The sequence below is a fragment of the Frankliniella occidentalis genome, unplaced genomic scaffold (assembly GCF_000697945.3).
Source record: "Frankliniella occidentalis isolate FOCC.00 unplaced genomic scaffold, Focc_3.1 Scaffold337, whole genome shotgun sequence".
NCBI lineage: Eukaryota > Metazoa > Arthropoda > Insecta > Thysanoptera > Thripidae > Frankliniella > Frankliniella occidentalis.
This window is the reverse complement of record NW_026267460.1, coordinates 106,040-131,009: the sequence shown is the minus strand read 5'-3', so window position 1 is coordinate 131,009 and position 24,970 is coordinate 106,040. Positions and strand designations below refer to the sequence as shown.

The 24,970-nt window shown below is 39.7% G+C and overlaps 7 protein-coding genes across 11 annotated transcripts; 4 read left to right on the top strand and 3 right to left on the bottom strand.

Moving 5' to 3' along the window:
• Nucleotides 1–15: 15 nt before the first annotated feature.
• On the bottom strand, nt 16–3,555 carry LOC113218074 (gastrula zinc finger protein XlCGF7.1-like). The gene is made up of 6 exons (XM_026438258.2): nt 2,732–3,555; nt 2,399–2,575; nt 2,162–2,310; nt 1,852–2,081; nt 1,291–1,752; nt 16–749 (listed from the first exon to the last, which is right to left on the bottom strand). The coding sequence occupies exons 4-6, from the start codon at nt 2,016–2,018 to the stop codon at nt 473–475; spliced, it is 906 nt and encodes a 301-aa protein (XP_026294043.1). The 5' UTR covers nt 2,019–2,081; nt 2,162–2,310; nt 2,399–2,575; nt 2,732–3,555; the 3' UTR covers nt 16–472.
• Nucleotides 3,556–3,680: 125 nt separating this feature from the next.
• Nucleotides 3,681–5,107, top strand: LOC113218073 (probable serine hydrolase). Its single transcript, XM_026438257.2, has 2 exons — nt 3,681–3,971; nt 4,042–5,107. The coding sequence occupies exons 1-2, from the start codon at nt 3,854–3,856 to the stop codon at nt 4,881–4,883; spliced, it is 960 nt and encodes a 319-aa protein (XP_026294042.1). The 5' UTR covers nt 3,681–3,853; the 3' UTR covers nt 4,884–5,107.
• Nucleotides 4,922–6,762, bottom strand: LOC113218071 (WASH complex subunit 1-like). The gene has a single exon (XM_026438256.2). It carries the CDS (start codon nt 6,545–6,547, stop codon nt 5,126–5,128), a length of 1,422 nt encoding a protein of 473 aa, XP_026294041.1. The 5' UTR covers nt 6,548–6,762; the 3' UTR covers nt 4,922–5,125.
• Nucleotides 6,763–6,990: 228 nt separating this feature from the next.
• Nucleotides 6,991–10,830, top strand: LOC113218101 (diacylglycerol kinase epsilon). The gene is made up of 9 exons (XM_052274121.1): nt 6,991–7,415; nt 7,496–7,667; nt 7,751–7,881; nt 7,960–8,107; nt 8,182–8,405; nt 8,482–8,627; nt 8,715–8,883; nt 9,006–9,186; nt 9,292–10,830. The coding sequence occupies exons 1-9, from the start codon at nt 7,233–7,235 to the stop codon at nt 9,543–9,545; spliced, it is 1,608 nt and encodes a 535-aa protein (XP_052130081.1). The 5' UTR covers nt 6,991–7,232; the 3' UTR covers nt 9,546–10,830.
• A 287-nt stretch (nt 10,831–11,117) lies between these two features.
• LOC113218068 (uncharacterized) lies at nt 11,118–12,676 on the top strand. Its single transcript, XM_026438252.2, has 4 exons — nt 11,118–11,343; nt 11,450–11,652; nt 12,065–12,230; nt 12,310–12,676. Exons 1-4 carry the CDS (start codon nt 11,305–11,307, stop codon nt 12,613–12,615), a joined length of 714 nt encoding a protein of 237 aa, XP_026294037.1. The 5' UTR covers nt 11,118–11,304; the 3' UTR covers nt 12,616–12,676.
• Nucleotides 12,672–21,505, bottom strand: LOC113218065 (nuclear distribution protein nudE-like 1-B). 4 transcript variants are annotated; one of them, XM_026438249.2, is made up of 8 exons: nt 21,343–21,481; nt 20,541–20,749; nt 20,170–20,318; nt 19,949–20,085; nt 19,717–19,872; nt 18,396–18,484; nt 14,588–14,697; nt 12,672–14,492 (listed from the first exon to the last, which is right to left on the bottom strand). In XM_026438249.2, the coding sequence occupies exons 1-8, from the start codon at nt 21,350–21,352 to the stop codon at nt 14,432–14,434; spliced, it is 921 nt and encodes a 306-aa protein (XP_026294034.1). In that variant the 5' UTR covers nt 21,353–21,481; the 3' UTR covers nt 12,672–14,431. The 4 variants fall into 4 exon arrangements, with proteins under 4 accessions (XP_026294034.1, XP_026294033.1, XP_026294032.1 ...); XM_026438248.2 differs by lacking the exons at nt 12,672–14,492; nt 14,588–14,697 and adding an exon at nt 15,513–15,953 and having other exon boundaries at nt 21,383–21,505; XM_026438247.2 differs by lacking the exons at nt 12,672–14,492; nt 14,588–14,697 and adding an exon at nt 15,513–15,953 and having other exon boundaries at nt 21,343–21,482.
• A 130-nt stretch (nt 21,506–21,635) lies between these two features.
• On the top strand, nt 21,636–24,180 carry LOC113218063 (methionyl-tRNA formyltransferase, mitochondrial). 2 transcript variants are annotated; one of them, XM_026438244.2, is made up of 5 exons: nt 21,636–22,019; nt 22,114–22,314; nt 23,001–23,123; nt 23,211–23,389; nt 23,465–24,180. In XM_026438244.2, exons 1-5 carry the CDS (start codon nt 21,811–21,813, stop codon nt 23,881–23,883), a joined length of 1,131 nt encoding a protein of 376 aa, XP_026294029.1. In that variant the 5' UTR covers nt 21,636–21,810; the 3' UTR covers nt 23,884–24,180. The 2 variants fall into 2 exon arrangements, with proteins under 2 accessions (XP_026294029.1, XP_026294030.1); XM_026438245.2 differs by having other exon boundaries at nt 21,880–22,023.
• Nucleotides 24,181–24,970: the final 790 nt, after the last annotated feature.

Below are 24,970 nucleotides of genomic sequence, written 5' to 3'. Positions count from 1 at the left end.
AGGAAACTACAGAAATAGATTTAAGCAAAATTTCTTTATTATAATCCAATAAAATGATAGAAATTTAAAAAAATAACACTATGAATATTATAAAAGAGAGTACATGTTATCTTACTGAAGCAAACTTAATACAATAGCTTCGATAATCATACGAACTCCTCACACATGATAATAATGAAAAAAATCTTAATTGGAGAAATCACTGGTCAAGGTCCAATAAGAAGAAAAGATAATGAAAATTTCCTTAGTCTTTTTCCTCATTAGATCTTGCTATCTTTACATAATGGGTTTAATCTAATATAGTATCACACTAGAAGCTTTTTAGCTCAAGTCAATTTACATGATACAGAATAATAAAAGCTGCAACTCAAAAAGAAAAGAAAAAAAGGATTCAAAATAACAACAATCCGCGACCATACAACTTCGAAGAAACTATAAAACCATGCAAAAGAGAAAGACAAATGAAGAAATATTAAATAAGTTGAGACGTTAATCCAGCTTTGCTGTCCACGAGCAGCCGTGTGAGGTGGACTTTAACATCCCCTAGGACAATGTCTGGGGCGATGCTTCTGGTCGAGCGCCGTAACTCTTCGTCGGCGACGCCCAGCTCCTTCTTGATGGCGTGCACCAAGGGAGGCCCCCCCTTCCTGCCTGACGACACGGACATGTGCAACTTGAGATGCTGCAGCAGCTCAGGGCGCATAGAAAAGGCCAGCCCACATTCAGAGCACGAGAAAGGGCGTTTCAGGCTGTTGTGGGAAAATCATTCGCGTTAGACGAGCAGTAGTATGGACATGGGTCACGGTGAACGTCGGCTAAAAGTCGACTTTACCCGGTTACAGTCAACGTTACCCGCGCTACTAAGGGAAAGGGGGAGATGCGTTGGCGTTCTCTGAGCGCACGCTTTCAGCGGGGAAGTACCAGCGCCTGTTCCGGATTGAACACTGCACGATGTATGACATGCCCCCCCTCCCCCTCCCCAAAGGACATTTCCTGAGACGAAGGCGGTGCCATTGGTAGCGCCTGCAGTGGGCTGGGTAGGCCTGCCCGCCAGGCAGCCGTGTGGGGATGGTGGCCCACCCTGAGCACGCCCAAGTGCAGGTGTGGGCTGCTTGCTCGGGTAGTAAGGAAGGGGTAAGGTAACGTTTGGCGTACAACAGTCCCTTCCGGCCCTCGGGCGACTTTTAGCCGCGGCCCGGGGGTAAATGTTGACTTTGGCTGGGTAAAGTCGACACTGGCCGAGTTCACTTCACCCGTACATAAGTTGAAGAAGTGAGTGGAATGACATACCTGTGGACTTTCACGTGCTTTGTGAGCGCCATCTTTGACTTGAACGACGCCACACAAATCGAGCACTTGTGGGGAAACTTGAGGGTGTGAGCCGTTTGCGCGTGGCGAAGGACGCTCTTCTTGCAGATGAACGTGGCGCAGCAGACCTTGCACAAGTACCGCGGCGGCTTGTTCTTGAGCACGGCGGGCTTCACGTCCCGTTCACATCCGGCGCGCATCCCGGGGCAGTCCCGCCCGTGCCGCCTGAGGGAGAGGACCGTCGTGAAGTTGGCGCCACAGCCGTCGCACGCGCACGTGGTCTTACCCTTCGCGTGCACCGACATGTGGCGGGTCAGCGCCGCGGCCGAGACCCAGCGGGCACTGCACTCGGGGCAGACGTGCGGCTTCTTGGCTTGGTGCAGCTGCAGCTCGTGCGCCTGGAGCTCGCTTTGCGAAGAGCCCCTCCACGCACAGTACGAGCACCTGCAACGCACAGAGGGGGAGGGCGCGTGCCCGTCAGACACCGCATGGCGCGGGAAAGTACCAAGCTGAAGACTATAAGGGACTTCCCCACACACTTACGTGAAGGTGCTGGTGCACTTATGGCTCAGTCGCTGCACGGCCCTGGAGAACACCGAGCCGCAGAACTCGCACCTGTTGGCGGGGCTCTTCGCCGAGTCATCGCCGTCGACATCAAGCTCGCTCTCCTCGTCCTCGGTCTGGTCGGGCGCCCTGGTGATCAGCATCATGGTTTGAGGCGCCAGGGATGCCGAAAAATCATCCACCGCCGCCGACCCCACTGGTTGGTCCACCTGAGATGAGATTGAACGACGTCAAGAATGAAGTGTTCGAAACGTGTTGGCCCGGGATGGAATACATGCAATACGCCCACCTCATCGAGGTCGTGCGCCGTTGCGACGCCTCCCTCTCCTCGCCTCGCGAGTGCTCCGAGCTCGGCCACGTTGGGCTTGACATCACGTGGCGGGCCTCCCAGCTCGCCAGGGGTGGGGCTGATGCACTCGCGCTTCACGCACAAGTGCCCTAGAATCAAGGTGAAAGGATGTTGCAAGTACTGTAAAAATATTAAAAGGTGAGGTGAACATCTTTTTGATTCCTTTACCAGCCTTACCATCTAATAATGGGTCATCTGAGTCGCACGCCTCATCAACATCCTCTAGAAATTCCACCTCCGACTCATCTTGGTAATTGCTACCCTTCTGGGTCAGCTTGCTGGCTGGTGATGCAGGGTTTCTCAGCCATATGGCGTGACGGTTTAGTTCGGAGATTGTACCATTCAGGGTAATACCTATAGAAGAGATGTATACCACTGTTAGTAACACAATTCATACGGTTGCTTCTATTGATGCATAAGTTTCTAGCTTCAGTCACAACACTTTTCATTCAGTCACTATGGCATGCAGCACCCATATGAATCTACATCATGCAGTACATATAGCAAAACCTAAAACTATTTTGGCACAGAAGTGATGATGATCTTCTGGGTTCACTTATATGCCTGGAACAGAAAATTGTGATTTCGTTATTAGAACTATTTATACTCTATGATTTCCCTGCTCCCCACATTACAGATTTAATCAAAATCATGAACAAAATAAAAGAATTTAAGTCAGATATGATGATGTTAGAAGGGTCTTGTCAGGGAAAAAAGTACCCTCATAGCATCTCTCAAGACTGACACAAAGGACAGATAGCGTAATAAATAACATCACAAGAGCAACAGGACAATAGTTAACATGTTCTGGGTAAAAGGTTATGGGTAATAGTCCAATATATTTCGACAAATTATGATAAAAAGTTTAATTAGCGATAGCTAACACGTCGAAAAGAACTAATATCCTACACCACAAAGTGTCCATAAAGGAGAGCAAACACAAATCATTCACAGTTATATCTAATAACATTGTTAAAGTAATAGAAAAATGGAAAATAAACACAGAGGAAAAGGGAAATCGAATACATCTGAGTGTAAAGAAACATTCAATTTCTAGTATGACCTATAAACACGGGCACTTTCGAGGCACGATAACCTCTACGGGCACACAACATTCCACCCAATTCCACGAAAGCAGACGGTTGCTTTGGAAAAGCATGAATCAGCGAATAGCACAGCCCTTTACTCAATGCAGTTATGGTAAGTTATTCACTTCACATCCCAGCAAATATCAAACAAGAAATATTTCTCAATCTGGAAAAAAAAATAACGATAAACATGAATTTGAGACGCATGAGAAGAATTCAAAACATGCAGCCGGGTTTGGCGCCACCGCCACCACAGATAAACTTGTGTGTGAGTTTGAATAGTGGAGAAGTAATTGTATACAGCTGTACTGCAAATATTCTAGCAGACACTAGCAGACGGCAGGATGGATGGTGGGGGAAATAACCTTGCTCTCCGGTTTGTTTAAGGATTGCGCGTTGAAAGGAATTGAACTATGGACATGATCAGCAGACAGAACAAAAATGACGCAATCCTCTAATCTCTCTAGTTCGCATACTAAATAAAAAACGTTCCTGTCTTCCATAGACTCGCCTATTTCGACTGCTGTTCTCTACTCGCGCACCGATGTTTCGCTCGAGTCATAAACTGTTTACCTCATCCACCTCAGCGGTGCCTAGGAATAACGTAATGAGATGGTCTCATACAGAGGTGAAGATACCTGTACCTTGGGGCCACATTGCAGGTAAGTAACTTTCATGTTGTTCTAATTTAATGGCTGTGTTTCTTCTTTCTGATCAACTTGAATTTTTCAGGAAAGTGGTGGAATAAAGATGGACAGAGACCTATTCTTGCAGTTCATGGCTGGCAAGACAATGCTAATTCATTTGACCGTGTTGTGCCTCTGATGTCCTCTAAGATACCTGTGTTAGCGGTAGACCTACCAGGCCATGGGCATTCTTCTTATTTTCCTGAGGGATTTCCATATCATCGCATGACAGCTGTCATGGCCATGAAACTAACTGTGGAACACTTTGGCTGGCAGAAAGTTTCATTGATGGGACATTCCTTAGGGGGACAGACGTGTTTGCTATATTCAACCATATTCCCTGAGCAAGTTGATTCTTTAGCAATGTTAGACATTTTAGCACCCATACCTCTAAATGCATCAAGATTTGTGCAAAGTGGAGGTAAGGGTATTGATGAATTTCTGAAGTGGGATATGCAGAAACATGATACTGCTCCAACCCACACTTATGAAGAACTTGTTGATATGATTAAAAAATCACCTATTTCTCCTGTATCTGAAGTAGCTGCGAAGGTATTAGTAGAGAGAGGTGCTATGAAATGTGATAATGGCAAGTTCCGGTGGACAAGAGACCCAAAATTAAAAGGACTTCCGTTAGCTGGGTGGGCTGAGCGCGACATTTTCAAGTTTTGTGAAGAGATAAAAACCAATGTCTTATGTATAAAAGCAGAGTCATCTTCATATTTTACAAAAAAAGAATTCTTTGATGAATGCTGGTCTATTATAAAAAGAGTTGCTAAGACATCTGATTTAAGGTATACATGCGGAGGTCATGATTTTCACCTCGAGCACCCTGAAATTGTAGCTCCGATCTTGGATGATTTCTTCACAAAATACTATGACAAGTAATACTTTCGTGACTAGGGAACAAAGCTATGATGTACAAATTTTGAATTTTTACAATCTTTATTACATAAAATTGGGTAAAAAATTTAATAAAGAAAGACTCCTCAGTATTTTTCAAGCAACATTGTGAGAAGATTACTTATTTATTTTATGTAAAAAAAATAGTATTATAATTGTAAGTTACAACTTAAAAATATAACTAGAAAATAAATGGAAAAGACATTGGATATTACTACTTATTTGTTCTATTCCCAGTCATCATCCTCTTCTGTCGCAGAGGTGGAAGCTGCTCTCTCCTTAACTGGAGGTGGAGGTATCATTGCAGAAACTTTGTCCATGGCAGATCCCTCTGGAAGCTTATTGGCACCGGCTATTCCTTTCCTTCTCATGTTTAATTTGGCATGCAGGTCTGCCATTAGGTCACCTCCTCCCTGTGCTTTCTCTTCTTGCTTCTTTCTTTTAGCTTCAACTTTTCGATCTTCAACTGAGCGCAGTCTGGCATTTACAGACCCACCTGCTTTGCGGATAGCATCCATAAGTGTTGCCCGGGAATCAACAGCAGTTGCAGGAACTGATGAAGTAGCTGGAGTAGGTTTTTCAACTGATTTAACAGCATCTGAAGTTGAAGATTCAGGTGCTGGAGGAGGTGGAGGCGGAGGAGGAGGTGGAGGTGGAGGAGGCATGTGTTGAAGTTTAGGTGGCTGAGCTGATGGGGGTGGAGGTGGTGGAATAGAGTCAGTATCCATTGATGGTAAAGATCCGTTGAAATCTGGTACAGTTGCACTACCGTTTACATTTGTGCAAGTGGGTGTAGCAGGACTTTCAGGAACAAGACTTGGGAGCTCAGGGATAGCAGGTGTAGTAGTAACAGAGGGAGCAATGGTAGGTCCAGAGTCCATGCTATATCTTAAGTCATCAGCTATTCCAGGCAAGTCAGGAAGATCTAATGGAACATCAATGTCAGGCACATCACCCATACCAGGAGAATAGAAGAAATTTTCACCAGCTCTTGTCTCCAGACGTTCTTGATGAGCAATGGATATGGGTGCATCATCCATGACATGTGCATTCCCACCTTCCTCCTCTAAAGCCTGACGTGTCTTCGTGATTGCTCCAAGGGGATCAAGGAGAACATATCGTTTATAAGGATTTTCAGACGTGTTAAACAACAATAAGGATGAAACTGAGTCTATGTCAGGAGGAAGACTTCCTAGTCCTTCCTCAACAGCAACCTCTAAATTACGACGCATTCGAGATCCTACTTTCACATGATAGAACTGCAGCTTTTCTTGGGGAACTTTTCCATCAACAGGTTCCTGTTTTGTTTTTAAATCTGTAGAGCACCGTTTAAATTCAGTTGTTTCGGGAGGGCTGAAGACACTCTGATAATCCTTTCGAATATCACTAGCTGGGTACTTAGCACTGGAGAAAACCTTTGTAGCTTTATTGCTGCCAGTTAACTTATCTATTTTGGCTTTTGCCACAGAAGTTCTCCTGTTAAGCTGTTGAAGCTTGATTCTGTTTTCTGAGATCCGGCTGTCAATGCGTCCAAAAATGTCATTGACAACGTCGTTCAGATAATCTAGAGCATCCGCAATTTGATGGACAGTTTCTTCTTGACGAAGGTTCAAAGAAATAACGGGGAAGTTGTACAGTTGATGTCCCATGATGAAGTTTATGACATCACTATTAAAAGTCCACCATTAAAAATCTGCTATATTTAACTGTTCTGCACTACCACTGCATTACTGGTCGTAAGAAAATTGACTCCTGACAAATCAACGTTTCAATATCTGACGTTGTCTAGCGAAGCAAGGAATAACGCCCAACAAGAATGAATGTGTGCTGTGCTGACAACTACAACACTACAACTGACAACTGACAAGCATGAGAACTGCTGGCAACCATACACGACGATGTTGCCAGCCTACCTATCTCAGACAAAATAAACACAATAATAAGAACCCAGAAAAATATTAAAAAGTAACAGTATAGTAGCTTTATTTTCAAATTATTCTAATTTTGGGAACCGAAACCATTTTTGAATTTAAGTCTCTCTACAGTTACTTTTAGCTTTTCGGAGTTGGCTACAAAGCGGATCAAAATACCAAATAAAACATAACATAAGGCGTCTGCATTGAAGCAGAAGAAACCAGAGAGCAAACTGACAGCAGCTGACATATCATGCTTTGGTTAAAGAGTACGCGTGATTTGCAAACAAATTGAATGACAAATTCTTTCCCTTATGTCTTGTTGAAATTGACTTCTGAGCGTCTTGTCTCAAAATGGTTGAATTGCACCGTCGCTGTTGTATCTGATGTCTGAAGTAACCGTGTGAAGCAGGCCTATAAAATGTGGCCTCTCATTGTTATGTGGGATGCTGGTGCCAGTTCAATTGTGTTTCAAGTGTCAGGTGTTATAATAGCATTTACCCTTAGTGTAAGCCTGGTACGCTTCCTCACTCGAGATGATCATGTCCCCATCAGAGATGCTTCAAAGAGACACAATTGGCAAACTACTTCAATGTTGAACAGGGTAGGACAGTAATCATTTTTTTAAAACTTTCTGTTGGGTAAAGTCCATAATTTTTAACATTTTTATTTAATTGATTGTAGGTCAGTTATTGCAATATCTGTGAAGTTTTGCTAGCCCAAGGTGAAGGGGTTTTTTGTGACTGCTGCGGTGTGAGTGCTCACGTCAGCTGTGTTACAATAGCTGACCGCTCTTTAAAATGTAAAGTAGTTCATTGCAATGACAATAGCCCGTTTAAGCACCATTGGATCAAAGGTAAGTTTTCTCAAAATCAAATTTTACATCACATTTGTATAATATTTCAGTCTTAATGTCTTAATGGTTCTTTAAATTTGAAGGAAACCTGTGCCTGGGAGCTGTGTGTGATGTATGCGAAGAAGAAGCAGGTGGGGGGTGTGGTCTTATTGACTTTTCATGTTGCTGGTGTCATCGGAGTGTCCATTCATCTTGTCTACCAAGCTTAGGCGATGTGGGTAGTAATTTCACCAAATTTTCAATGGCTGAAAATTCCATGTATGAGATCCTAATGTCAGTTTGTCTATTAAAGGTGTGTGACTTTGGGCGGTTTAGAAGTTTAATTGTACCACCCAACTGTATTGAAGTAGAAACTCGACGCAGCAGCATCAGAAGGAAACTACGCCTTCGCACAGTGAAGTCTTCGGGATGGTTGCAGTGGACACCTCTTATAGTGATGGGTAAATTAAACTTTGGAATATTTGATGATAATACAGTTGTTAGAAGGAGTAATGCTATTTATCATATTTTTCAGCTAATTGTCGATCAGGGAGCAATGATGGTGCTCAAGTTCTCGCTACATTCCGTCGAGTTTTAAATCCTGCACAGTGTGTCGACCTTGCAGAGAGACCCCCTGAGGTTGCCCTCGAGTGGTGCCAATTTTTACAACAAGCTGGAGCAAAACCAATTATTCTTGTAGCTGGAGGTGATGGGACCGTTGGCTGGGTTCTGAATGCAGTTTTCAGTCTTCATATTGAGGTGGTACTTTCATTTAAATGTTATAAAAAGTCTGCAAAACCAGTAAAATTTAGAAAAGTTATAAAATTTGTTTCAGCCTGCTCCACCGGTTGCTGTTATCCCCCTTGGAACAGGAAATGATTTGTCAAGAGTGCTGGGATGGGGCAAGGAATTCTGTCCTGAATTGCAGCCAGAAGAAGTAATGAAAAAAGTTATGGAGGCACAAATTGTGAAGTTAGATAGGTATGGTAGAAAGAATGTACCAACATTATATTTTGAAGTAAAGACAGCTGTTTCTATAAAAAAAAATAATAATGTTTTAATATGTAGATGGGAAGTGGCTACAAAATGGGCAAATCACCTTAGTCACCTTGGTCGGATCAAGAAGCGGTTGATGTATAATTACATGAGTGTTGGTGTTGATGCCCAAGTGACTCTTGATTTCCACAGAACAAGAGAATCTGCATTCTACATTATCAGCAGTCGAATTTTCAACAAGGTAAAATGAAAGTATATTTTAAAATCCTTCATTGTTGTTTTTTATTATTATTATTATTTTATATATTGTTGAATCCTTTTTACCTACTATGAAAATATCTAATCTACCTACCTTTCTGGCAGATGCTCTATTTGTTGTTTGGTACTCAACAAGTGATAGAGAAGGGATGCCGAAATCTGGAGGAGAGATTAGAATTATTTATGGATGGCAAACGGATAGAACTGCCAGAAATTGAATCCATTGTGATTCTGAATATCCCATCGTGGGGAGCGGGCTGTCGTTTATGGGATATGTTGAATCCAGGTATAATGGAAGATGAAATAATCTAATCTCTATGTAGTTCAATCATTGTTGTGTGAGCTGACGTAATTCTGAACATTTAGCTAACCCCTCTAGTTTTTGTTTCAGATGAAGTAGGAGAGCAAAGTATTTGTGATGGAAAATTGGAGGTTCTAGCCCTTTACTCTAGCTTCCATATGGCTCAACTACAAGTTGGACTATCTACCCCTCACCATATTGGACAAGCAAGCAACCTGACCATTCGTTTCAAAGACAGTTTGCCTGTTCAGGTTGATGGTGAACCCTGGCTACAAAGACCTTGCACTATTTCCATCAACAGAGATGGACAAGCAACTTTACTGAGTCAATGTGAAGAAAAATGATCTTGCCAAAGATTTTTTAAAGTGTAAATTGTAGTTGTATGACATTTTCTGTGTGATTTTAGAAATGTGTTTCTCTTTCACTAAAACATCAGGCACACAATTTTGTGCCCAGTATTTTTCACTGTTACTGAAAAGGGGCTAATGGGACATATTTTGGAGACATTCCTGTAAGTTTGTTTTTAATTTTTTTTTATATATTTTTTTTTTTTTTTGTAGGGGGTGCAATGCGATGTGATAATGATGGGCTGTGGGTTGCTTTGCTTATTGGTAGCACTTTAACAGTTTACTTTACTTTTCTGTACTCGGAACAGAATTCTAAATGTATTTATTGACGTTAGTGTAAGCTCTGCATTTTCAGTGTATAGTGCTTCAATGTCGCTATTCCTCCCATTTCTAAATCATCCTGAATTCAGGTAAGATGCTGCAAACTGTCTTTCATTAGTAGACATTCATTCTTAACAAAGTTACCTTTGTCATTATTTCCAATGAGTTTATGGAGATGTCACTTTTCTCCATCTTTTTGTTGTTCTAATGGCAAAACCAGATGAACTGTGATTTACTAAAAATACCTCATTCCTCAAAGACCATCTCAGCATTCTATTTTATTTTAGAGGACTTATTCTGAACAGAGGGAATAAAAATAGAAGTGTTTATCAAATATTTATTTTGTTGTATTTATTAGGGGAAAATCAATTGTTTTTGTGATATACTTTTACCTCCATAGTGGCTTTTGCATAAGATAATTTTCACATTATTTATTTCCTGTGAAATTTTATTCGGGACCAGGTGTCACTGCCTGATTCAGTTTATCTTTTTCAATCTTTAAAAGCTAAACATGCACAGTCCTATAGCAGAAGATTGACATTCATTAAAAGGTCTGTAAAGTTTAGAAAGGTAAATAACTTTTACCCACAACTTATAAACTCCAAAGATATTTTTGTTTTTAGAAATTGTTGTTGACATTATTAACTTGAGTTCCATTTGTCTAGTAATGAAAGCAACATCCTTGAGGGTGTTTAGTTATAATGAACAAATTGTTTATAAGTGTTGCACTGTGACAGATCGATCAGTATTGTTTTTTTTTTTGCCCTATTTATTTATTTATTTATTTATTTTCTGTTTGCATTTGGTTTCACTACAGCTTGAAATCTTTGCCATCATCTCGAACATTGCACTTGTTGCTTTGTTGTTATATTGTAAAGCCATGTTACAATAGTTATCATTTTAAAAGTCTTGTGTACCTCACTAATTGCTAGCTGCTTCAAATAAAGTCTCTTAAAATGAATTTCATTGCTTTATTTGTGCACACCAAGAATGCAAGACCCCCCTGTCGGGCTGGGCATCATCATCAATGTACAGCACGTTGCCTACCAAACCACGCGCGGCCGCTCCACGAGCTCAACGCTCCGCCACTCCACCCTACTCCTCCCAAGGTAAAATGGCATGTGTCTGGCTAGGGGATCATCCAGAAAGTACGTCCGCCATTTACCGTTACTAACCTTCCAAGTCCAGCCTCTACAAGTTGCTCCGGACGCCTGGTAGGTAGGCAACATCTCGCCTGCAGTGCATGCGCGTACTGCGGAGTGGCCTACCCAGAGTCTCGCAGGCGCCAAGCTCTCATAATTTGCCGAATGAACCTGTGAAAAACGCACGTACTTTCTGGACGATCCCTAGACGGCACCGTTTGATCAGCTGGGACCTTCCCCCTGCAGGCAGGTGGTGCATCAAGCCAGTTATGTCAGTCAAGTAGTAATTCAGGATGAACACGGTCTTCTCAACAGTCTTGATTCTGCTAGCGGTGAGCTCTGATTTTGCGAGAACTTCTTCATTTCGCACCCGTTTGAATGCAATAATGAGTCAGCACAAGACGACCGGACATCTTGTTTCAAATTTACCCCGCATAGACAGCCGCCCCGGGCATCGCAAAGCGCCAGGGCCGCAGCGACAGCGGCCGCTCCATGCTGACCAGCGACGAGGAGACCAGCATCCCGGATCAGTTAGAGGCTGAGAGGGGGATGGGACCAGGCTTGGCACCCTGGCCAGCGCAGGCGCGACTCGCCGCGGAGGAGGAATTTCGCAAGCTCAACCTCTTCCTCATGTCGTGCAGGTCAGGACAGACCTTCCCCGGTAGCGCCAATGTGCACTCAAATGCTCATGAACAGCGGGCAACGCGCGTAAACATGCACATATAACAGATGACACATTTGTGGCACTGAAAGCGGCACCAATGTGTCAATGTACGCGTACTGCATTGAGTTGCTTCTGGGGTTGCCTTAAGTGCACCTTCGCATCGAACCAGGGGGCGGTCCCAAGGAGAACAGCTTGGTCAGCATGAAGTCATTTTGGAGTCATTGACACCGAGATGACTTCCCCGTCCTCCTTGGGGTACGCCCGATTAAAGGGCGAGGCGATAAGTGCCGGGGGTGTCCAGGTCTCATCTGAGACCGGACGAGCTCGGGGTTGATCCCGCCCGCCCTCTCCTTAAACTGAATTGAACCCACTGCTTTGGGGATTACAAGGTCGCGGTTCGTCGAGGCTCTCCGGCGGGCAGGGCCCGAAGCGGAGCATGTAGCGAACCTGGCCGTAACAGCTGGCCGCGACTTTTTGGAGCGTGAACTCGAAATAGCCCTCGCAGAGATCCCCTCTGACAACGGAGACGCTGACCCGGAGATCGTGGCAATAAAGGTATCGCACGAAACTTCACAGAACACAGAAACGAGATAGAGACACAAAATAAGGGCCAAACGCAGCACGTTCGTTCCAGGCCAGTCTGGACGCCGGTCAGCGGTACCCTGCGGGAGACGTGCTGGAGGAGCGTTGGAAGCGGCTCGTGAGAATGTCCAGGACGCAGCCGGACGAGAGCGTCCAACTAATCAGGCAGATCTTCCAGAGTAACAGCGGAAGTCTGCAGCTCGTCGTGGAGCGAGTTCTTTCCGGCGAGGATCCTAGGGTGTCGTGGGTTCGAGTACCGAAGGAGGCCAGGACGACGGTCAGCCAATTTGCGAGTTGCCTTAGACACCGGCTATCGCCAAGGCAGACCTCTAATGGCGTCATTCTGAGCAGAGTGTAAAACCATATAGCTATACGGGGCGAGACGGAAGCGAAATGAACGGGATTGCTAAAAGATTGAAGTCTCTCACTTGTTTATTTCTAATGCATTCCCCATTTCCAACAGAACAATTCTTTGGTGTGGTCAAATTATTAGTGGTAAATCGGAAAATTTACTAATCAACCTCTTGAAGCATTACAATAAGATGACTGGAAAATAGATGAAAAGCATTTACAGTGCCATTGTGGATAAAATTGGTTAACAAACCTTTTCTTCTGGCTCTAATCTTCATAGTGCCATAGAAAAACCAGTAAATCAAGCATTAGATTGATATTATTTTCCAAAATCCTAATGTATAAAAAAACATAAATAATTAACTTTTGTAAGTACTGTTAAACAACAAATTCTGCAATTGTTTGAAAACTTTTCAAGAATACTGCTGTCAGCATGGTAAATGTTTACAAAATTTAAAGGGCTATTGTCTATATTAATGGGCACATGAGCAACACTTTAAACTGACCTCTAAAACAGAAAAAAAGAAATAACCAACACTGTGCCTGGAAAAATGCCATGGCTTATGGCACATAAGGTATGTGACAGAGTGAAATTAAAATAGCAATAACAACTAAATCCAGGCATAATCAGACTATACACCAATAAAAATACTTAACACAACTAAGCTAAAGGTCTACTTCAGTAAGAAAAAAACAAAAGTACTGTAGTTGAATAGTGACATGTGAAAAGCATTTAGAGCAAATGAGGGGAGAAGTCCTAAATAGGTCAGACAAAAAAGAAAGAAAGAATAAAACACATTTTTAAACAGAATCTTGAACCAAAGTGGTCATAGCTAAGAACATCTTCAACCACAGTACATTTTGAACATAATTAATTCTTTGTTTTATCACCAATATCACAAAGATTACAACTGGAAATGCCAAGAGATTCTGGCCATCTTTAAAAAAAATGATGCAGTGACATCAACCTGGAGTGAACAGAAAGTCATGGGGAGGCCACTTTGATGTCAGTTCAACACAAATTTTGTTCAATATAATGTCAATATGACTGCCACAAGATTCAGTTCTCTTTGGGAGGAAACAAAACAGACATTAACAGAAATGATTTTGAAGGAAAAAAAATTGTTCAGGTAGAACACAAAAAGTGATGTGGTAGTTTGAAAAATTACATCTTTGAATTGAAGATGAAGCAGCAGTGTTGAATGTTAAGACATCTTAACAGGTATCAAAACAAGGGTTTGCTTTGATATTTAATGGTTGCTTCATTGGAATTAGAATTCAAGTATGAAGTATATTGTACAAACTGGCATTAGTATTTTCAATGCATAAAATTGATTAACTAGGGAAGGTCTGAGTACGTCTTAAATACATTAATTCATTATTCCTATTCTAAAACTACCTTATGATCCACACACTAGCCTTCACATAAATTAAACTTTTGGTATGAGAAAACAAGAAATAAATAATAAAAAGTTGATTGATCCTATAGAACAACGACAGTGTCAAATGTAAGACATAAAAACAATAATATTGGCAAAATTTACCTGCGTTATTATGTACAATATTATACAAATATAAAACAACAAATAAAAGGATGCTCAGGCTACAATGCTAGGGAGGTACCAGCAACGAAATGTGTGTTGTGCATTACAGGCCTATTGGTACACCTCAAAAATTAACAAACAAAATAATTACAAAAAAAAAAAAAAAAACCATTGAAAAAAAGAAAAGTACAGAAGACTTTGCAGGGAAACTATACATTTATATTAAATTTGTCACAAAATAGAACCACTTAAATAAGTGTGTATCACCTTAAGTACGTTTTATGATCGGATATAGTTCTGAATTGTTGGTGTTGAAGTTCCACGATTAAGTCTCCGGCCCCTACAGAGAAGGAAACAAGAACTGACATCAGAAAAATCTGAATAAAGCATTACAAGTAACAAAATCATCCTCAGAAAACCAGAATTATAACTTACGAGAATGTGTTGTGCCTGGGGTATTCATGGAACGTTTCATTACCATTTTCAGTAGTTAAGGGACTTTCTCTGTATGGATTGCGACAAGATGCTATTTTGGACTCCAAAGCCTGCAACATAACATATCCATGGTTGTTAATATTAATATGGTCATGTCTGGATTTGGCATACAGCTTACATAAAACTATACGGGTTTTCATAAGAAGCAACAGGGTCAATAAAAATGAGCAGGCAGTTATGATGCTTACAGATGCACAGCATTTTAACATTTATAGGAATACAGAGACTCTCAAGTGGGCATTCATCTGTTTATTAAAGTTTAATTAAACTTGGGCAATACAGTAAGCTTGACATCACCAACTGAAGAATGTGCAATTGAATGATGAGGAAAGTAGTTAAAAGAGATGGGAGGAGGGATACAACACAACAGGGGAAAAGTTTCCCAACACCTTGAAGTATTTAAAAAGATGGTGGACAAAGGATATTGAATTCTGATAATTATCAATTGCCCAAAGCAGTTAATGAGACAAAAGCTGTCAGCCAGAACACTAGCATTTTTTCTGTACAGCAAAGAAGTATTTACCCAAATGCAAGAATAATCAATACACTATTGGGAAAGAGAGATGACATAAAGTCACACACAATAGGGAAAAAGATATATAAAATATAGAAACTGTGTAATTAAAACATGACAGTGATAGAGGAAGAGAAGCGAACCAAGATGCAAGCTTGGGAGTGAAGCTGGTGCTGCCCACCAGGTCATGATAGGCAAACAGAAAGGTATAGCCATCACATATTCCCAAAACAAAAAGGCAAAATAAAAAAAGAACGGACCTGAGGGTTGGCAGATGTGCAGATGATTCAACTGAAGACCAACCAGAGCGATCTAAAGGTTTATGACTAGGGTTGAACATTCATACAGTCATTAAAGAAGTACATTATTTATTTTTTATTTTCACAAGAAATATTATTACTTTAATATTTTGAGAAATGGCACGTACATTGGCAAGATTGAAATTAGTTGCGAAATGAAGCATGAGGCCACATTTCAATTTCACATGATAAATGAAATACATAACATACTTTAAAATGACTGTACAAGAGGAGGGTAGGTTTGATAGTTAAGTCATGGATTCTGAGGTAGACAAGACTCAGCCCCTGAGAAGGCACTAAGAGACAGACTGTTTCGGAGCTGTTGAAAGAAAGGTCGGGGCTGAAATTTAGGTGATGTGGGAGGAGAGAAGCTGGGTCTTGTAGGTCGAGGTAGAGTGTCAGGGTGAGGGAATGGACGTTCTGGTTCCACGTTGCCAACTGCTGCACAGCAACACTTGACCCTGCTACATCCGGGACATAACCACTTCTCAAGCTGCAGACAAACAATATAGCCCCATCATTTGCTGCTCATTGAATGTGCTGCCAAAACTGTCTTTGGAGAATGTCATTACAATTTAAAGAAACAAGAAATGCATGTGCTATAGGGTCAGGTCGGGTAATAAATGCACAAAAACAAATCTTTCTCGTTTAGAGCTATACTATGGTGCATGTGAAGTTGTCGCATGTTCAGAAAGGTGAAGAAACAGTCAAAGCACAATTTGGAAGTGTAATTTCGCCTAAAAAGTCTATACTTTAGCGACAATAAGGGAAAAACACTGTGCATTTTTTACCCTCCGCGTGGCTAATAAATGCACAGCGGCGGGTAAAAGTTGCACAGTCCTTTTTAGCGCTCTTTTAACCCTCCAAAGAGTAAAATATGTACACGAGGCGATGACTGCTTTGATTTTGGGCTTCTCTGATTTTCTCCGACTTTCTCCAATTTTCTCCGATTTTTGTAAAAATCGGTAAGAATTGGTCAAAATCGGTAAAAATCCGTAAAATTTAGTAAAAACCGGCAAAAATCCGCAAAGATCCTTAAAAATCGGTCAGAATCTGTAAAAATTGGCACGAATCCGTAATTATTGATACAAATGAGGTCCCATAAAAATCGGTATGTGCTCTGCATGTGCGTATCGCGAGCACAAGGTCCCAAGGTCCTGTCTATTGTTTCAATTTTTTCTTATTTTCTTTTATTTTTTCTTGATTTTTTCTGATTTTTTCCGATTTTTTCCCGTCGATTTTGAAGAGATCCTGATTTTGGCCGATTTTGCTCGATTTTGGCCGATTTTGCCTGATTCTGCCCGATTTTGCCCGATTCTGGCCGGATTTCGCCAATTCTCTCCAAAATCGGCAGGAAAAAATCGGAAAAAATCAGAAAAATCAAGAAAAAATATTTTAAAAATCAGAAAAAGTTGAAACCGTAGCCAGGACCTTCGACAATAATATCGCAAATCCACCGACAGTGTCTCTTTTCTTTTAGGCGCGCGCTACCCGAGGTGCTTCAGGCTGTGCATTTATTCCCCGCACGGTGTGCATTTTTTACCCTCAGGGGTGTGCATTTATTAGACGTTTCATTCAAACGCTTATAGTTAAAAGACGACTTACAACTGGAAAATTCCGATTATACCATTAGATTCGGGGGACATTCAGCTGTAACTTGCACATAGAGTTCGTCGCGAGGGAAGACTTTTTATCAGCTTTTGGTAGAACTTTTTACCTCGCGGTGGGAAAGTTTTAAGAGCTAGATTTTGAGGTCTGATTTACAGGTTATTTTGAACATGACAGGCATTTCCTACTTAAAAACGAATTGTTCCTTTAGGTAGAAGAAACTATGACCTTTCATTTGGTATATAGATGATTCCGTCAAACTAGAGGGAAATATTTTAAAATACAGTGTGCATTTATTACCCACTTTTTAAGTGTGCATTTATTACCCGACCTGACCCTAGAGAAAGAAAGATAAAATTTCAAGTAGAAAAGTCCATATGCCCTGTCATGAACTGCTGGCTGCTAGAACGTCAGACTGTTGCATTTGGTACACATGGGCTTTTAAAAAATGTACTCTGGCAAGGTGTCACAGACGAGAGAAATCAATACCCCACACATGATTGTATGGAAGTGAAATCATCAATTTAATTTAACAAGTGTGAAATTACTTATACGAAATATTGATAGTAGTTGCCAGTAATCTTAATGAGCAACAAATGAACGGAATATAGAAACTAAACAAACACACAAAGCAAGTATCATGCTGTATCAAAAAAAAAATCTAAGGATTTTGCCCAGAAAGCATACCAATATTTGCACACTGGCTTTGGTCAGTTCTAAGGCCTAAATTTTATGTAATTTGTATGAAACCAAAAGAAAAATTGAAGCTTTAGAAAGCAAAGAGTAGAAAACTCTAAATCACTGATGAAAATTACACAAGTCATGCTTCAAGAAGCTTCTAGAATCCAAATTATCAATAATCACAGATTGTAAGGTTTCTCTGAAGGATGACAAACAGCACTTTATTGGGTTTTAAGGGACTAAGTATTCTCACTTCCATCATTTGGGCTCTTTGGAAAATTCACGAATTAGCAGTAGTATGCAGAATACTAATATAGAAACAAAGCTGGCAAACATAGTGCTCATAATTGAGAACCTAGTGAAAAAAATCTATCCCTTTAAGAAGTGAGTCGACTATAAATGTAATCTTCAAGATATCATAGATGTGTAAATTGGACAAAAATGTAAGAAGCTTGAGAAAAATCAAAATGAAACTACAGCACATTTCAGGGCATGTTGGTCACCAGGATAAAGATAATTTGCATTTTTATGTACAGTGCTAAAAGATGTACTTTCTGCTTAGTACTGAAAACCACGACATTGTCCTGAATTATGCAGCATGAGGGAGTTTTCCTGAATTAGAATATTGCATGCAATGATTACTTACACCAACTTTTCTGAGGAGGTCTCCAACAATATTCATTGCTGATATTCTAGTTGGTGGTGGCAGAGCATTATTGTTGTTTGGTCCAATGGCTGAAAGAGAAACACTCATAAAGTACTTCAAATTTGTTTCAACTAATTTCAGGGTTTGATGAATCTTTATGACCAAATTGCAATCAAATTCAGATTGCAATACATGATCAAAGTTACACAAAGAAAGTCTTGTTATCTAAGAGTCTCAGTTATGATTACCAGTACATAGTTACCCATAGTTTAATAGTGCTTTGGAGGTTTCTAATGAACTACAAAATAATAAGACAACAGCACCTAATCAAAAGTAGTTTTTATTGCATAAAGCAAACCTTTTACCTACAAGGTAAAATTTGAATCTCTATCTACATAAAAGTCGAGCCTAAGCATTTAATAGATAGCAAATATTGAACACAATAATTAGTTTAAAATGTGTAGTACTGAAATGTTCTTTTATACATCAAGTTCAGTTTATGTGAAGAAGCCACATAATTCATATAATAGGCAGATGCAAAAAAAGCACAGCTATTATCCACAATCACGCAACACCTTTGTGCTCTGTGGAGACAAAACATAGTGGTCACAAAACGGTGTTTTAAATGAGGGCAAAAGTAGCATGCAATTGTCATGTAAAAATAAAAATTTATTTTTAAGACTAAGCTAACAGGTTTGCAAAATTTTGGCATGCAAACTAATACTGAAGACATACAAAAGCAGTTGGAAAGAAGAGCAAAATTAAGGCACTGTACTATTAAAGGCATACTTTCAGTAAAATGCCAGCAAGACAAATTATCACAATGGTTAACACATGATCATCACTGTAATACAACATTCTCACAGTGGCATATGATGCATTTGAAAAAAAAAAAAAGTTTTGCCGAAGTGTAAAAGCTATAACCATGAAAAGATTAAGTACCCGTACATTGTATGAATGAATGTTTAATAGTGATAAGGATAAATAGGAGGACATAGGTAAGCCTGATTGATGAAGAGATATTCTTTCAATTCAAAAAATGAGTGGAGTTTACTTTACAAGACTCTTTGATTAAAAAGTAAGGTAGGTCTGGAAGTTAGAAATCAAAAGTGTTTGGGGGAAAAAATATATTATAATTTCAGTTCTGGATGAATGATACTATTTAACTATTCTAGGTAGCATGCAGGATAAGCAGAAATACATGCTCTTTAAAAAGCAGGCATTCAAGAAGATCCGTGTCGGTGCAAGTTGAAGTTAGGCGAAGTAGGCGGTCGCAAACAATAAAAAACTTTGGATTTACGAAAAACATTATTGAGCTTACTTTTTATGGGTGAAGGAGATGTAATGGTTTGTGTTTCCATTTCAGCAGTCACCAATTTGTTAGAGTCAACAGGCGAACTTCTTCGTTCAACCACAATGCACTTTTCATTATCATTCTTTTCCTGACGTTTATGGATTACAATTTCTTGCTTCATATCTATAACAACCAAAACGAGATAAATGATTTCACTCAATTGGTTCATTGATTCCATTTTCAGAAAATGTATATTTACCTCTTGCTTCATCTTTGAGTCGTTGAACCATAGCTTGTAATGACTCTTTCTCATCCAATTCAGACTCTAAAAGAGCATTACGCTCAATGGCTAGATTCATTTTTGTTTCAAATTCTCCAAGAGAAACATACATTGCCCTAAAACACAGAGGATTGAGCTGATTAGGCATGCCAAGAAAGCAAACCCAATGCATTGTAAGAGTAAGATTGTAGAATACGTACCTCTGAGTTCTTTCAAGATCATCATTTTTCTGTTCAAGTTCTCTAATGTATTTTAAAAACTTTTCTTCACGATTTCGGCACTGTGATAATTCTTCTTGAAGACTATTAATTTGTGTTGTACTTTCTTTTGTAACCTGTTCTAATTTGTTCTGAAATATTGAAGCGAGGAAGGTAAGACACATACTATCTGATATCGTAACATGAGCGAAGTTTAGACTTGCTGCAATTGTCATTTATTGGATAAGTTCTAGATACAAATCAGCTTATCTGGGGCCTTGAATAGCGATTAGAATATACCCAGCAAATGACAATCACAGCCAGTCTAAATCATGCAATGGATTTCTAACAAGTATTCATTAAATGAATAATACCTTTAATGTATCATTCTCCAATTGAAGTTTATTACAATGAACTCTGAAGTCCCGAGCCCTCTTTTCAGCTTGTTCTAGTGAGGCTTCAAGTTCTTTCTCCAGGTCATGAGACTGTTCTCTAAAATCCTCAAGTTCCCGCTCAAGCTCTTCAGCTCTGTTTTTCCAATAGAGATCTGGGTCTTCAGAACTTCTTGACTGCGACATTTTGACTGCAATTCACAAGAAAATCAGTGAGCAAAGATAAAATACCCCCAACAAGCGATTGGGCACCATATGTATAAAACAATGCCTGAGGTGAAACTCTTTAATGTTGCCTGAAGAGGTTGATGACTAATATTTTACATTTGAATCAGATAGACTAGAAAAGTGCACTACAACCAGTTGAGTGGAAAATGTGATAGCATCCAAAGAAGAGAAAAGTCTTTATCGCAATAATATTACAAAGGAGTGGGCAAATGAAGACAAATGTAAAAATGTAATAGATAATATAGTATAGGAAATCACAGGCAAAGACATAAGATTTCAGAATACTTCTCAGGTATGAAACTGGAATAGTAAGAGCTCAAAGTAAATTCGTGGATTGAAATAAGCCTCAAACGCACTAATAAACTAGAAAACTAACAACAAAAAAACACAAGACAGAGGGGTTCTTATTGTCCAATACGCCATGGAAGTCTGAACAAATTTTACTGAAGTTTGAGGGGAACAGAGCACTACGGGCTCTGTTCTTACTGGCAAAATAAGCCTTCGGATTTTTAGAGTGAATAAACAACATTGAAACGACTTCAATGAGGACACAAACCTACTGACATTTGTTGCAAAAGTATGACGAAAATACTAACTGTGAAAGGAATTCCAAGATGGCGAGGTGTATGCTGGAAATTAGAAATGAACTGAAAACACAGGATAGATGACTGTCAACTGTTGACTATTGGGTGTTCCACGCATGCGCACAAAGCAGTCGAAAAGTGCGACAGGTTCCAGACGCGACAACACACACACAAAAAATGAGAAGTACCTGCAAAATTAACAAGGAAGCAGTGAGTTCTTTCACTGCTGGTACGTTCTTCACTGAAAACTTGGTAGGATTTCATGTGTTTTTTCCTGAACATGTACGTGACTAGTAGATACAGTCATCATAACTTTGTTGTCTTCAACGAATAATGTTGGTTACTGAGAAGCTGCAGACGATATGAAAGACAGAAACAAACATGCAGAATGGTGTAAATGTGATCTCAATTCCTAAAAACAGTATATATTTTGTCATACCATGGATATAACAGCCATGGCACTTAAAATATTAAAGTCTGGGAAAAGGAGACGATACTTTTTCAGAACATTTTGTCACAGTGTACCTCTTAGTTCAGTTAAAAAAATCGTGAGGAAGAGTGAGAACACAACCCCTTCTTCATGGAAGGTTATGTTTTTTGGAACCGATGATTTCTCCTTAGGAAGTTTATCTCGACTCACTGATGAAATGTAAGTACGTGTCACCAAATATTATTAGTTTTAACAATGAACTGATTGAACGTTTTATTTGAAGTAAATGCTGTTATTTTTTTTATTTTTTTAGGAGAACTACAAAAACCGTATCGAAGCTTGAGGTTGTCTCATCAAAGTGGCATCTGAATCCAGTGAGACTCTTTGGCCAAAAAGAGGGACTTGTTATTCATGAGTGGCCCATTGACCCACATGTCATAAGTGATTTTGATATTGGTGTGGTAGCATCCTTTGGTCACCTAATACCTAAACAAGTTATTGATTCGTTTCCTTTGTAAGTTAGCATTTCTTGCTTCTAATCTCATTGCACCCAGTAATTCCATCACATTTAAATTCTCTTAAGCCCAATGTAGGATGGCGGGTCTGGATTTCCACCGGTAATATTGGTGAAATCGAGATTTTGCGCACAACAGTGAATGCTGTAGCTGTACCAGTTACTTTTCATCACATTTTCATTTTATTATTTTTCATATTTTTTATGACCTCTATGTTTATGGCGCAGTTTGCATCAAGCTGGTTCTTGTATCCACTCAATCGACGCCAATCTTGCAAGTCTCCATGGCTAATCAAGCGGCCAGGGCTTCACAAAGTGCCTTTGCAAGAAAGGTAGTAAATGTAGTTGCAAGTCAAAGGGGCTGCTATGTGGCTCTTAGTGCCATACTGAAACTGACTGCACCAGTAAAAATTCCGGAAAATATTTTAATAAAAGGGTGATGATAAAAATTATTTTCTGTAGCCTCTACTGTGACGGGCAGGGTAAAAGCTTCATACAATTATTACCAGGCACACTCCGGACCTACCTCTCTACATCGGACTTTTCCCAAACCACCTAGGTCAAACCAAGACCAGTAAAATCCGGGATTTACTGCTCTCTGGGCCTTTACCATGACATACGCATTGAAAGTAATTTTTTAAAATGATGAACATTAGTCCTAAAAATCTGTCTTATTTCCATTGTAGGGGGCTGTTGAATGTACATGGAAGTCTACTTCCCAGATGGCGTGGTGCATCTCCAGTTAATTATGCAATAATGCACGGTGATGAAATTACTGGTATTTCTATAATGCGTATTCAGCCATATGAGTGAGTTTTCTCATGTCATTGACCTTATTGTTCTTCTTTGCATCTTTTATTACATTTGTCTTTACTCTAATAGTTGGTATTGTTAAGGTTTGATCTAGGTGAAGTAGTCACCAAGAGAGAAGTACAGATTCATCCAATGGAGACGGCTCCTCAATTACGACAACGATTGAGTGAGATTGGAGGGGAGGAAATAATTTCTTGCATCCGGAAACTTCCTATGTGCTTAATGAATGCAAAGCCCCAGCCACATGACGGTGTAACTTACGGTAATTAGAAATTCTGTATCTATCTGTTCGGTTGTTACATTGAAGACAGTAATTTAACTGTGTATTATATTACAGCCCCCAAAATCACATCAGATTTAGGAGTTATTGAATTTGATAAAATGAGCGCCAAATGCATTTACAACAAGTTCAGAGCACTATATGGCATAGTTCCTCTGATGATATCATGGATGGGATTAAGACTTAGCTTACATGATGTCTCTGCCCTGGATGACAACTTAGATACTGAACTTCAAGGATTAATCGGTATTACTAGCAGTCTCCCAATTAAAGACAGTTCCCAGTCCGCGTCAGTTATACCAGGGCAAGTTTTATACAGCAGAAAAGGTAAATATCTAATTATAGGATGTAGGGAAAACTCATTCTTAATAGTAAGGCGAATAGCACCACACAGGAAACGGCCATTAAGTGCTGTTGAATTCTATAACGGTTATTTATCAAAAGAACAAGATAAAGCTTTATGGATATTCAGTTAGTCACTCATAATTTTTGCTTATTTAAAATGTCCCTAAAACTTGCGGTAGGTTATCATTTTTTTTCCTAATTTTTTTCTTGGGAAGTTAACCTGAGGGATTAAGTGTACATTACTATACCAGGATTTGACAAATCAAATGAAAAATAAAATTGGACAGGTACAGTTTATTCTACTGTGGATGCGTATCTGAATAGAACGCATGACATGTACCCAATCTATGCATTGGAAAACTGTACATTATTCACAGATCATCTTCTGTACAAAATAGAAAGATAAATACAGGGTCACTTTTTCCTCATTTAGCATTACAATCCTTTTCCCCAATTTCAAAAATGAAAAACAAAGGAAAAATTTCCTTAAGTTAAACATGTACAATTACACTTCAGAATTCATGTACATCACAGCAAGGACAACAGAAGACATTTCTCATAATAAAAATATGTGAGGAAAAACGGGTGTCTCCCCGTCAAATTTGGTGGTCTGGATTGGTGGGTTGCTAAGGTATGAAATGAGAATATCCAGGCTTAAAAGCATGAGTGTTGACAGCTAGGTAAATATGTATCTCAAACTGGATAGTCATAAAGAAATTTACAAAGAATTTTTTGTCTACAGCTGTGTAAGTCAGTATTAAATCCTTATGCCCTTGATTCAAATAGATCACATGGTATTTTTCATTATTATTTTGAGAATATAAATGAATTTCAAACAGTCAGCTAACTTGTAATGGTCAAGTTCCAACAAATAAGCTCTCAGGCGTTTCTAATAAGTGGGTACTGATGCAAAAATAACCATGAAACGTACAGTATTTTTAAAAAAAATAAAAAAATAAAAGGCATGTTGGTGTTTGGTTGCAACCAAACCACTCTAAGCAACAACAAAAACAGTAGGGGGAAAAGAGAGAAGGTATGCTCAGAGTGCACAAGAACAGGGCCAGGGAGTAGGAACCTTATTACACAATGTAACAAAAAAAAAGAAAGAAGAAAGAAAAGGAATAGAGGCTTTATAAAGATGGTTTGAGCAATAAATATTCACCAATATCCTTCAGCATGATCAACATGCAGGAAGTTAAAAATTTCAATGTAGAACAA